The sequence below is a fragment of the Muntiacus reevesi genome, chromosome 14 (assembly GCF_963930625.1).
Source record: "Muntiacus reevesi chromosome 14, mMunRee1.1, whole genome shotgun sequence".
Classification (NCBI taxonomy): Eukaryota; Metazoa; Chordata; class Mammalia; order Artiodactyla; family Cervidae; genus Muntiacus; species Muntiacus reevesi.
In genome coordinates this window covers 12903879-12917225 of record NC_089262.1, presented here as the reverse complement: position 1 = coordinate 12917225, position 13347 = coordinate 12903879, and the positions used below count along the sequence as shown (strand labels likewise).

Sequence of the window (13347 nt, the reverse complement as noted above, 5' to 3'; positions counted from 1 at the left end):
TAACAGTGCTTTGCATTGTTCAGCTATATAATGGTAGGTAAACGTCAGGGACACTTGTCAGAATCCCTGGAATGTACAACACCAAGCGTGAACCCCAGTATCAGCAGTGGACTCTGATAATGACGTGTCAGTGTAGGTTCATGGACTGCAGTCGGTGTAGCTCTCTGTGGGGACGCTGTGTGCTTGGGGAAGGGGCAATGTGGCAGTTCTCTGTACCTTCCGCTCCACTTTACTGTGAGCCTAAAACTAATCCCAGAAATTAAGTCTATTTTAAAAGTGTATATACGATGGAATATTAGTCATAAAGAAGAATGCAATAATGCCCTTTGCAGCCGTATGGGTACATCTAGAGATTATCAGAGTAAATAAAGTCAGAGAGAAAAAGACAAAAACATATGATATCACTTCTATGTGGAATCTAAAACAATGACACAAGTGAGCTTATTTATGAAACAGAAACAAACTCACAGACAGAAAACAAACATGGTTCCCAAAGAGGAAAGGGGGTGGGAGAGGGATAAATTAGGAGTTCGAGATTAACAGATACACACTACTATATATAAAATAGATAACCAACAAGGATTAACTGTACAGCACAGGAAGCTATATTCAGTATCTTGTAATAAACAATAATTGAAAAGAATCTGGAAAAGAATATGTTTAACTGAACCACTTAATTACAGACCAGAATCTAACACAGCGTTATGAATTACCTATACTTCAATAAAAACTAAATTAAAAGAATGAAAAGTGTATACAGAAAGTTGATCTCCTGCCCAGGTAGCTGCCTGTTCCGAAAGACAGAGGGATATTCTGATGACATTTTTATGTATTTATTGTAGTCAGAAAATTTTATTTATTTATTTATTTGCTTTCTTTTCATTGGAGGCTAATTGCTTTACAATATTGTAGTGGGTTTTGCCATACTTTGGTATGAATCAGCCATGGGTGTACATGTGCTCCCCATCCTGAACCCCTGCTCCCACCTCCCTCCCCATCCCATCCCTCAGGGTCATCCCAGTGCACCAGCCCTGAGCACCCTGTCCCATGCATCAAACCTGGGCTGGCGATCTGTTTCACATATGATAATATACATATTTCAGTCCTCTTCTCTCAAATCATCCCACCCTCGCCTTCTCCCACAGAGTCCGAAACACTGTTCTTTACATCTATGTCTCTTTTGCTGTCTCGCATATAGGGTCATCGTTACCATCTTTCTAAATTCGATATATATGTGTTAGTATACTATGTGGGTGTTTTTCTTTCTGACTTACTTCACTCTGTATAATAGGCTCCAGTTTCATCCATCTCATTAGAACTGATTTAAATGCATTGTTTTTAGTGACTGAGTAATAATATTCCATTGTGTTTTTGTACCACAGCTTTCTTATCCATTCGTCTGCCAGTGGGCATCTAGGTTGCTTCCATGTCCTGGCTATTATAAACAGTGCTGTGATGAACATTGGGGTGCACGTGTCTCTTTCAGATCTGGTTTCCTCAGTGTGTATGCCCAGGAGTGGGGTTGCTAGGTCATATGGCAGTTCTAGTTCCAGTTTTTAAGAAACCTCCACATTGTTTTCCATAGTGCCTGTACTAGTTTGCATTCCCACCAACAGTGTAAGAGGGTTCCCTTTTCTCCACACCCTCTCCAGCATTTATTGCGTGTAGACTTTTGGATAGCAGCCATCCGGTGACATTTTTAAAATAAAGTTCTTCTACTTAGACATCCATTCCCACAAGCTCCGATCTAATTTATTCATCTGTGTGCTCCATCTCGCAGTCATATCCCACTCTTTGCAACCCTGTGGACTGTAGCCCATCTAGCTCCTCTGTCCATGGAATTCTCCAGGCAAGAACACTGAAGTGGGTAGCCATTCTCTCCCCCCGAGGATCTTCTGGGCTCAGGGATTGAACCCGAGGCTCTGTGTCTCCTACATTGGCAAGTGGATTCTTTACCACTGGGGCACCCTGGTGGCCCCGATTTATTCATACAGTAGGTGGAAAAGTTAGAACTTCAGAGGGTGGTCCCTCGTAGGGGATGGTTAAAACAGAATATTCTATGACCATGTCTCCAGCAAAAATTATTCAAAAACAATGTATTTAGTTTAAAGATGTTCTTTTCCTATTTGTCTGCACAAAGATCAGGAATGTATTTCAAATTAAAGTACAGTAAGAATCCACAGGTGGTGTAAAAATTCCATCAATACCCATTTTCATGACATAGAACTTACATTTTGCTATGAAGCATACATACATAAGTACAGTATTTCACACATACACACACACACACAGTGAAAAAAGGACCCATCACCCTCTCCATATAAACTGGTTGACCCATTTCCAAAATGCCTGTTGCTATTGTGTAGATTCAGCCTGCAAATAAAATTTAACATGTTACCCTTTTAACCAGAACATCTTAGAATTATTTTCTGATATTAACATAGAACACTCGTTGGGTTTTTTCTATTCCTTTCATAGGAATTTCATAGGAGATAGTGGACAGCTGTCTCCCCCACAAGAAGATATTTCACACTGAAGCTAATATGGATGAAAATGAAAATAAATAACCTTTATCAAATTACAGTGAGATTTACCCTATAAGCTGCTTAGCGTTCCTATGGGAACACAACCTGCTGCATTTTATTGTGGGAGAGGAGACAACATTCCTAATGCTGTCTGTGGGTCTCTTCCCTCCACAGGCCTTGAACCGGGGGATCGCTGCTGTCAAGGAAGATGCAGTGGAGATGCTGGCCAGCTACGGGCTGGCATACTCCTTAATGAAGTTCTTCACAGGGCCCATGAGTGACTTCAAGAATGTGGGCCTGGTGTTTGTGAACAGCAAGCGGGACAGGACCAAAGCTGTTCTGTGCATGGTGGTGGCCGGGGCCATTGCCGCCGTCTTCCACACCCTCATAGGTAAGGCTGTCGGTCATCCCTTAAGAAGCCAGCTTTGCCAACTCCTTGTTCCTCTTAATCTATTTACATGTATTTATTGTAGTAAGTGATTTCTTCCGTAATTATTATCATGAGAATTTTAAGGGCTGAGAGGGATGGAGTCATTCGTGCTTCTAGGACAAAAAAAAAAAAAGAGAGAGAGATATCCTTTCTCTGGGAAGCTGTATGTCTCTGGTTCCCAAACCCTGTGTCAGAGAGAGAGGAGTTTCATTAATATGTGATCAGATTTAGGACTTCCCCTGATAGCTCAGACGGTAAATCGTCTGCCTAAAATGCGGGAGACCCAGGTTCAATCTCTGGGTCGGGGAAATCTCCTGGAGAAGGAAATGGCAACCCACTCCAGTACTCTTGCCTGGAAAATCCCATGGATTAGAGTCTGGTAAGTTACAGTCCAAGGGGTGACAAAGAGTCGGACATGACTGAGCAACCTCACTCACTTTCAGTAAGGCTTCCCTGGTGGCTCAGACTATAAAGAATCCATCTGCAATGCAGAAGACCAGGGTTTAATACCTGGTTAGGAAAGATCCCCTGGAGAAGAGAATGGCTACCCACTCCAGTATTCTTGCCTGGAGAATCCCATGGAGAGAGGAGCCTGACAGGCTACAGTCCTTGAGGTCAAATAGAGTCAGACATGGCTGAGCAACTAAGCTCAATGCATACTCACACACAAGGATAAAAAAAAAATGTCAGGAGCTTTTGTTATAGACAGATGTTACTTAACCTCTTTTTTCAAATTAAAGTGTAGTCACTGATTTTACAGTATTGTGTTAATTTCAGGTGTATACCACACTGATTCAGCTATATATATAACTTTTTCAGATTCTATTCCTTTATAGTTTATTACAAGATACAGTAGGACCATGGTGCTTATCTACTTTGTCAGACTCACTTACTCTTAAGAATAAAAACAGAATGAGCATTATTTAAGATTAATGCTTATCAGCATTGAAAACAATTGAAATTGTCTTCTGTATTAAAATTATCTCATCTTAGGACCTCATGCTTCTATTTTAGACAAGACTCAACACTCTGGGCATAACATTCTTTGCATCAAACAAGAAAATTAGGTCACACAGAGTGACTGACCCGTGGTTGGAAAGCCCCTTCCCTTAGAGTCGGAACTCTACTTCTGCTGCCTTCGTGGTGGTGATAAAAACCCTTAAGGGCACGATTTCAGAACCTATAGACTTCAAAACAGCTCAGCTTACCTGGCCTAAAAGTTGAATGACACACCTACTGAACCCAGTTACATGAAGCCCGTGACCAACACTTTACAAACCCGTTGTGTGTCTTCATCTTGGCACTGGTTGCCTGAGAACCATGAATATCCCTGGTGAATGAAGAGCCAGGAGATTAATCCACACCGTTTCCTATGTACTCAGGTGTCAACTCTAGTTTACTCATGCAATTGTGAATCTGGAAATAGAGCCAGCTCTTTGTGGGTTTCATTTTGAATAGAGCATAGGATTTTGTGCTAAGAACAATGAGGACAAGAAGATGCTTCCCTTGGGCCAAATATCCAGACCCAGTGTTGCTGTTGATCGTTTTCACCTGGACTGAGAGCTTCAGGGCATGGGGTGGAGAGGAGATGCCTTTCTTTCTCTCAATTTACACCCTGAATACTGAGCTCTCTACTGAGTTTTAAAGGAAACTCCGGCAACAAGAACTCATCTGGGCCATGTTCATAGACGGTACAGTGGCTTAGTCAGTAAAGAATCTGCCTGCAATGCAGGAGAACCAGGTTCAATCCCTAGGTCAGGAGGATCCCGTGGAGAAGGAAATGGCCACCTACCGCAGCATTCTTGCCTGGGAAATCTCATGTGCAGAGGAGCCTGGTGGGCTGCAGTCCACGGGTTGCAAGAGTTGGACACGGTTTAACGACTTAGCTACCACCACCGCCACCGTGTGTATCTGAGAAAATGACATGCATGAAATGAGAGGGTCTAAATAAGTTTTTGCCTAAAAAAGGAAGACAAATTAGTTCCTTTTTATAAAATTCCTTCCAAATAAACCCAACATTTCCTGTTTTATGAGGGAATGAGACTTCGGGACTCACAGCTAATTGCTAGCTGTCTGTAATTAAGGAAAACTTGAGTTTTCTGTGTTATTGACACTGTTGGGAGGAACAATTTGGTCACTGAAATAAAAATTGAAGTCATTTTCTAATTTAAATCCCAATTTCTCAACTTGAAAATGGAATCCTAAAATCTTAAATTTGAATCAAAATGGTTCTACCTCCAGATATTTAACAATTGTTTTTATCACTGTTGATATTTTTACAGTTACTATATAGCATTTCCCCGCCCCCCCAAAGAAATGCTTTCCACAGTCACTTCAGAAGCACGTATCAATTTCTTTCAAACATTTACAACTCAAAATTTAATCATTTTTCCACCCGTAGTATATTGGTCTCATTTCAGTTTTCTGTCTAAGGATTTAATTCTCCTCTTGCCTTGTCTGCCGCATCAGACATATTTGCTTATCTTCTTGTCTCCTGTTTTTTTTGTTTGTTTGTTTGTTTTTTTAATAATCCTGTAAGTGTTTCTGGGGCTTCCCTGGTGGCTCAGGAGTAAAAAATCGCCTGCAGTGCAGGAGACACAGAAGATGAGGGTTCAATCCCTGGATGGGAAAGATCCCCTGGAGGAGGACATGGCAACCCACTCCAGTATTCTTGTCAGGTAGATCCTGTGGACAGAGGAGCCTGGCAGGGTACAGTCCATGGGGTTGCCAAGAGTCGGACACAACTGAAGTGACTTGAGTATACAAGCTTTTCTGTCCTCAGATATTGCCAATTGTTTCCCAGAACCTTGACCACTAGCTCCAAATAGGATGTTGATCTCTTTGCCACCTTTTCCAACATAATTTTCCCATCATCAGTAAACATCCACCCATTTAGTTTCTGCATTTCAATGTGTCACCTACACTAGACACTAAAACCTATTTCTCATGTCTTAGTCGTGCTAAAAACAGCTACTGACACCTCTACTTGAACAGTCAGCTCTCGGATGTCTATGCCTGGGACAAGGAAACAGTGATAGATAAAACAGAAAAGCAAATATTCCAGATATGTTTGACTTGAGAAGCCATTATCTGCTCTCAGGCAGTCGTCTAATTGTATTTGCTTGGCCTGAGAGTGAAATGAGTAGGTATTCCTCACAGGAGCAGCTCTCAGTAAGGCTTAGAGTCAGTACAAGAAGCAAGGTGTTACCAGTTGACCAGTTTAACTCACAGAGAGAGAAACCAGAGTGATCTAGGCTAGAAACCTAGTTTCTTTATATTCCTTTGTTCAGGCGAAACCAGTCTTATTGCCTTAAATGTTCCTTTTTAGGTGCTATTTCCCTCTCTCCTTAATGGTTTTATTTCTTTTATCAAGACCTTCTGACTTTTCCATCGCATTTATGTAAGGACATTTGAGAGCAGAGGGGAGGAAGAGATTCTTTCTCTTAGGGGTGGGTTCTGAAAAGCTCATGAGGTGAGTCAACTTCTGTTGTTATTCAGTCACACATTCATGTCCCACTCTGTGCGACCTCATGGACTGCAGCACGCCAGGCTTCCCTGTCCCTCATTTTCCCCCTGGAATTTGCTCAAACTCATTTCTATTGAACTGGTGATGCCATCCAACCATCTCATCCTCTGTCGCCCCCTTCTCTTCCTGCCTTCAGTCTTTCCCTGCATCAAGATCTTTTCCAGTGAGTCGGCTCTTCATATCAGGTGGCCAAAGGATTGGAGGTTCAGCGTCAGCATCCGTCCTTCCAATGAGTATTCAGGCTTGACTGGTTTGATCTCCTTGCAGTCCGAGGGACTCGGTCATCTTCTAACTGGCTCTGAAAGCATGAGTTGTATTTCAGCACGTGCAGTGCTCAGTTGCTTCGTCGTGTCCGACTCTTTGCGACCCTGTGGACTGCAGCCCACCATGTTCCTCTGTCCTTGGGATTCTCCAGGCAAGAATACTAGTGTGGGTTATTGCCGTGTCCTCCTCCAGGAAACAAACCCGCGTCTCCTACGTCTCCTGCGTTGGCAGACAGGTTCCTTACCACTAGTGCCATGTGTGGATCACACATCCCTTTCTGATTTTTCCCTCATCTTTGATACAAGATGGACTGGCGAGTTTAACGCAGTGCTCTAAATGACTATTTTGCTGTCGCCACATAAGATTACAAATGGTGACTCTCCTTATCTATTACATTTCCTTAATTCTGTCCAACCTCAGGCTGTGGTTTTAACACCACCACCCTGTTGGGCATTTTTTTCAGTTTAATGGCCAACGCCTTGATTTCTTTTCGCTTTGTTTCCTAATTTACCTGTTTCTTCATTTTATTCTTTACCATCGTAGGTGCTTTTTCCAGCAAGATGTCATCTGTACTTTTAATGAATATATTTCTTTATTCAAACACATTCAGACACATTTATAGATAAAACTCAACCATTTTCCTTATGATATGATTAGCGTTCTTGTTAATTCTAAGGAGACACACCACTAGTATTAGTGGAGCTGACCTTCCTGCTTTGAATTTTGGGGTCTTTGACTAAAGGGGAGTGAGAGTAAGAATTGCTCTTCATTTAACTCACTTTTAATATAATCCAATCCCTGTCTGTTCTGTCGGTGGTCCAACAAATTACTTATTGAACAAATAGCATGTGCATGTCGTTTTAAGTCCTACTAGTGATAAGTTGGATACCGAAGTGAGATAAATACAAAACAGATGGTGGCCAGATACACCCTTCTTCTCAAGGAGATGTAGTTAATGGGAAAGTGTGCCTGTTCAGTATGAATTTCTAGAAGCAAAAGCTATTTTCAGCCTGTGAGAATTTTTACGATACAGTAATATGTGGCATTTACTTTTCTCTTTCTGACTTAAACTTCACTCTGTATGGCAATCTCTGGATCTATCCACATTCTCTGCAAACAGCACAATTCCGTTCCTTTTTATGGCTGAGTAATATCCCATTGTATATGTACCACATCTTGTTGGTGGGCATTTAGATTGCTTCCATGTCCTGCCTATTGTAAATAGTGCTGCACTGAACATTGGGATGCATATATCTTTCTAAATTATGGTTTTTTTCCAAGTATTTGCCCAGGAGTGGGATTGCTGGATCATATGGGAAATTGGGATTGATATATATATATATACACACACACTGCTATGTATAAAATAGATAACTAATGAGAACCTACTGTAAAATAAGTAAATAAATATTTTTAAAAAGAAAAGCGAGATTGTAGAAGGAAACCAGAGTCAAAGTTGGAGGAATCAAAAGCAGATTTGAGTGAGCACAGCGACAGCAGAGAAGGCAAGAGAAGGGCTGTTGGCTGGGGGGGGAGGTGTGGGAGGCACACAGCCACCACGCATTTATAAATCAGGGGACAATAAAGCAGGAAAAAGAGTTCCGTGTTGAATGTCACAGGTCCAGGTGGATGTCTGATGCTAGGGCTGGGGCGGGTAGCCAAGCACAGGAGAGGTGCAGCCTGAGACTGTGGAAGAGCCCATTAGACAACACAGGTGGCAAGCGGGAAGAAGAGAGGAAGGGAAGGAGAGCAGGGAAGGGCCAAGGAGAAGGAGGACGAGCAGAGGGGGCATTAGGCACTGAGCCCTACAGCGGCTCCTGGGTCGCTTGGAGAGCCTTTGATACCAGCGGGCACTTTTTTGTGGCATCTCAGTGACAACTATATGAAATAAAGCAGATTTATCCTAGTGTTCATATCAGTTCAACTCAGTGGCTCAGTCGTGTCCGACTCTGTGCGACTCCTTGGACTGCAGCACACCAGGCTTCCCTCTCCTTCACCATCTCCCAGAGCTTGCTCAAACTCATGTCCATTGAGTTGGTGATGCCATCCAACCATCTCATGCTCTGTTGTCCCCTTCTCCTCCTGCCTGCAATCCTTCCCAGCCTCAGGATCTTTTCCAGTGAATTAATTCTTCACATCAGGTGGCCAAAGTATTGGAGTTTCAGCTTCAGCATCATTCCTTCCAATGAATATTCAGGACTGACTGGTTGGATCACCTTGCAGTCCAAGGGACTCTCAGGAGTCTTCTACAACACCACATTTCAAAAGCATCAATTCTTTGGCACTCAACTTTCTTTATAGTCCAACTCTTACATCCATACATGACTACTAGAAAAACCAAAGCTTTGACTAGACAGACCTTGTTGGCAAAGTAATGTCTCTCCTTCTTAATGTGCTTTCTAGGTTGGTCATAGCTTATTTCCAAGGAGCAAACATCTTTTAATTTCATGGCTACAGTCACTATCTGCAGTGATTTTAGAGCCCCCAAAAATAGTCTCTCACTCTTTCCATTGTTTCCCCATCTATTTGCCATGAAGTGATGGGACTGAATGCCATGATCTTAGTTTTCCGAATGTTGAGTTATAAGCCAACTTTTTCACTCTCCTCTTTCACTTTCATCAAAAGGCTCTTTAGTTCCTCTTTGCTTTCTGCCATAAGGGTGGTGTCATCTGCATATCTGAGATTATTGATAATTCTCCCAGCAGTCTTGATTTTAGCTTGTGCTTCATCCAGCCCAGCATTTGGCATGAGGTACTCATATAAGTTAAATAAACAGGGTGACAATATAAAGCTTTAACATACTCCTCTCCCAATTTTAAACCAGTCTGTTGTTCCATGTCCAGTTCTAACTCTTGCTTCTGGACCTGCATACAGATTTCTCAGGAGGCAGGTCAGGTGGTTTGGTATTCCCGTCTCTTTAAGAATTTTCCACAGTTTGTTGTGATCCACACAGTCAAAGGCTTTGGCTTAGTCAATGAAACAGAAGTAGATGTTTTTCTAGAACTCTCTTGCTTTCTCGATGGTCCAACAGATGTTTAGATAAGTATGTTTAATACAGCCTTAACAACAAGGCAAATCTATATGTTCTGCTTACTGCTTTATAACCTTATGGTCACTAAAGAAATTTTTATTACTTAGAAAAGTTGAATATATTTTGTCATTCTGCATAGTCTCCTTGGTTATGAACTAATGCCTTAGCTAAGTACTCTGAGATTTTTTTCTTTCCAAAGATTGTGTATTTCCCATTGGAGAAGTCATGATTCCCAGCATGATCTCTTAGAGTTTTTCCCCCCAATTTGGATGAACTTCGACATTTCAAACTTTTTGGTATCTATTAGTCATCTACGAGTTCCTGCAGGATCTTCTTACTTGGAAGAGATTTCAAACGTGAGCATCTCCGGCTTTGAACAATGCAGTTTCAAATGTCTCTCCTTTCCTTCACTTAACCTGGTATTATATCTGAACATCCATTGGCGAATTACAGTAAGATGTTATAGACTTAGGTCCGAGAGGACCCAAATCTCCTTTGTAGAGTCATCTTTTGTAGGGTTTTTGTGCTTGTCCCAATAAAAGAGAGATCTTTCACTAGGTCCTTTATATTATATTTGTTTATTACATTTGAAATAAGTTTTTTTCCCTTGTGTGTTTCATATTCATTTTCTCTGATTTCTTATTCTTTTTGGACCCAGCTGGTAAGCCAAGTGTTCTCCCATCCTTGAGAGTTTTGCACATGGTTGGGGGTTTCCCCTGATATGACTGGGGTGATTCTCACTGACCAGACAGGCACTTCCCCAGAAGTTTGTGGGGGAGATTCTGAGGAAAAGATGGTTCCAGAAAAATTCCCGCCCCAAACCTTATACAATTAGTCAGGAGTAGGCACTCAGAATTTGTCGAACTGACAGGCTTGAAATCCAAAAATCCACTGGTCAAAAAGTTGATGTCTGTTCTCTGTGCACCTGTGGCCTGGCTCAAGACACCCGAATTGCAGGAGCCTTGAAAGTATTCCTGGCTTTTTGTTCTTTTCATTTGTTGGGCAACTGCCAGTAAGTATCCCTTTTAGGCTAAATTATGGGCTTCCCTGGTGTCTCAGACTGTAAAGAATCCACCTGCCATGCAGGAGGCCCAGGTTCAGTCCCTGGGTCAGGAAGATCCCCTGGAGAAGGAAATGGCAACTCAGTCCAGTATTCTTGCCTGGAGAATCCCATGGAGAGAGGAGCCTGGCAATCTACAGTCCATGGGGGTCCCAAAGAGTTGGGCACGACTGAGTGACTAATACTTTTACTCAAGCTAAAATGTAGGTGCTACTCTAGTCATGAACTCATCTATGAGACCCCACTTTATAAAAATGCAAGGCATGAGATTTGCCAACCCGAGACCTTAATTTAACCCAGGAGTCAGGTATTATCCTGTTTCTCCCTCTTTATCTATAAAAGAGAGGAAAATTTGCCAACCTTGTGTTTGGTTTCATTGGGTCCAAGTCAACTTCACATGCACGGAAATTATAGTATGGCCTGGCCTCCTAATTCACACAGAGGTAGAAACCACTGCTGTGGATTTGTTTATTTCTTTCCACACTTACTCCTTCCAGCGAGCTGCAAGGCCTCTTCCATGCCACAGAGGAGTCCAGGCAATCCGCAGAGCTCAGAGGAACAAAACTTGTATAGTTTCCTCTGCTCCTACAGTTCCTCAAGAGATTCTGTTTGTCCTTGTCCCCTTGTCCACAAAGCTGTCCATTATTCATGGGTTATAAACCAATCCTGTAAAGAGTAAACTGGTGCAACTTGATGTCATTTAAACCAGCAAGGGTGCTAGGAATGGACAGGCTGGTCTGTATAGTCTCATGATTTATTGCCATGTAGCAATCACCTCGGGTCTCACTGACTCAGAAAACAAGCTTTCATTCTTGCTCACTAGACCATAGGTAGGTTGTTTTGCACTTGGCCGTGTTTATGCCCCTGTGGTCAGCTGAATCCAGAGGAGACTCTGCTGGCCTTGGTGGGCTCACCAGGTACTGTGTGTGACAGCAGGCTGGTCCAGACGGCTCTGTGGACAGCTGGGTTCTGTTGCACATCGCCTTTCATCCTCCTCCACCAGCCCGAGCTTGCTTAAGCAGCTGTGCCAGTACCTCCAGTGATGGATAGAGACACACAGGGTCTCTTGGGCCAAGAATCAGATGCAGCTCAACTTCACAGCCACTGCACACTCCTGGCCAGGACAAGTCACAGGCCAGCCCCGGTTGCAGGAGGAGGGAAATTGACTGCAACTTTTGACAGGAGGAACTACAAAATCACATGCAGGGTAGGGACGTAAGGAGGAGAGAAGAGTGGCGGACACTGTAGCCATCAGCCTACTCCGCTCACTTCTTGGCAGAATTATGGATTCATGCATTTATTCCTTCCATAGAGACTGAACACCTGCTATATGGAAAATATTGGCCTAGATCCTGGGATTTCAGACGTAAGGCATGTTCTCTAGGGAGAAGCAGAAATCATATAATAAATTGTTACCCACTCAATCGAGTCTTTTTTAATTGAGGTATTGTACTAAGCTGGTAAGGAATCCACCTGCAATGGGGGAGACCTGGGTTTGGTCCCTGGGTTGGGAAGATCCCCTAGAGAAGGGAAAGGCTACCCACTCCAGTATTCTGGGCCTGGAGAATTCCATGGACTGTATAGTCCATGGGGTCACAAAGAGTTGCACACGACTAAGTGACATTCAGCTCACTTCATTAGTTTCAAGTGTACAGCAAAGTGATTGTTGTACATATATATTATTTTTCAGACTCTTTTCTAGTATAGGTTATTATAAGATATGGAGTATAGTTTCCTGTACTATAGTATATATGTTATCTTTTGTATTATGTGCTATAATATATAGCATATATATAATCTATCTATATATATATATATATGACCCTGATGCTGGGAAAGATTGAAGGCAAGAGGAGAAGGGAACAACAGAGGGTGAGATGGTTGGATGGCATCACCAACTCAATGGACATGAGTTTGAGCAAACTCCGGGGGATGGTGAAGGACAGGAGAGGCTTGTGTGCTGCAGTCCATAGTATTGCAAAGAGTCAGACACAACTGAGCAACTAAATAAACAACAACAAGGGTTCCCAAATTTGACTCTCAGAAATACACATGTTAACCTTTTCCTAAAATGGGAGGAAGGCTTTTTCCTCAGTTCCCATCGGAAAATCATAGGTAATGAGAAACCAATATTTCATGGTATTTTGCAACAAGCACTGGTTACTCTGGATGAATAAGTTTGAGAACCACTGATTCTGGCAGGGTCCACCACTCCAGTGGGCTGAGGCAGGAAGAGCTAGGGATTTGAATGACAGCCCCTCCTGTTTCTGTTTCCGCAACTCAAATACCTGTAAATAGGTCAAATCCATGTCCTCTTGCTGCAGCCAGGCCGTGAAGTCCATTTACATCTATTCAAAAGCCTCACTTAATTTCTCTTTCTAATGTTCTACTTTTCATAAGGTATATAGGCTATTTCAGAACAGTCTTAGTAAGGCCGTTTATAAAAGTTGAAGGTTACTAAATGTCATGAAGGCAGCTAGCCTGGTAATTATAGACTCGATGCAAAGCACT

At 42.4% G+C, this 13347-nt stretch overlaps 1 protein-coding gene across 1 annotated transcript in view; it reads left to right on the top strand.

Moving 5' to 3' along the window:
- Positions 1–13347, top strand: part of ANKH (ANKH inorganic pyrophosphate transport regulator) — a 162178-nt gene that overhangs the window by 87637 nt on the left and 61194 nt on the right. Inside the window, exon 2 of the mRNA XM_065905535.1 lies at positions 2700–2916. Within this exon, the coding sequence (XP_065761607.1) occupies positions 2700–2916 (217 nt within the window). The remainder of the gene's footprint in view (positions 1–2699; positions 2917–13347) is intronic.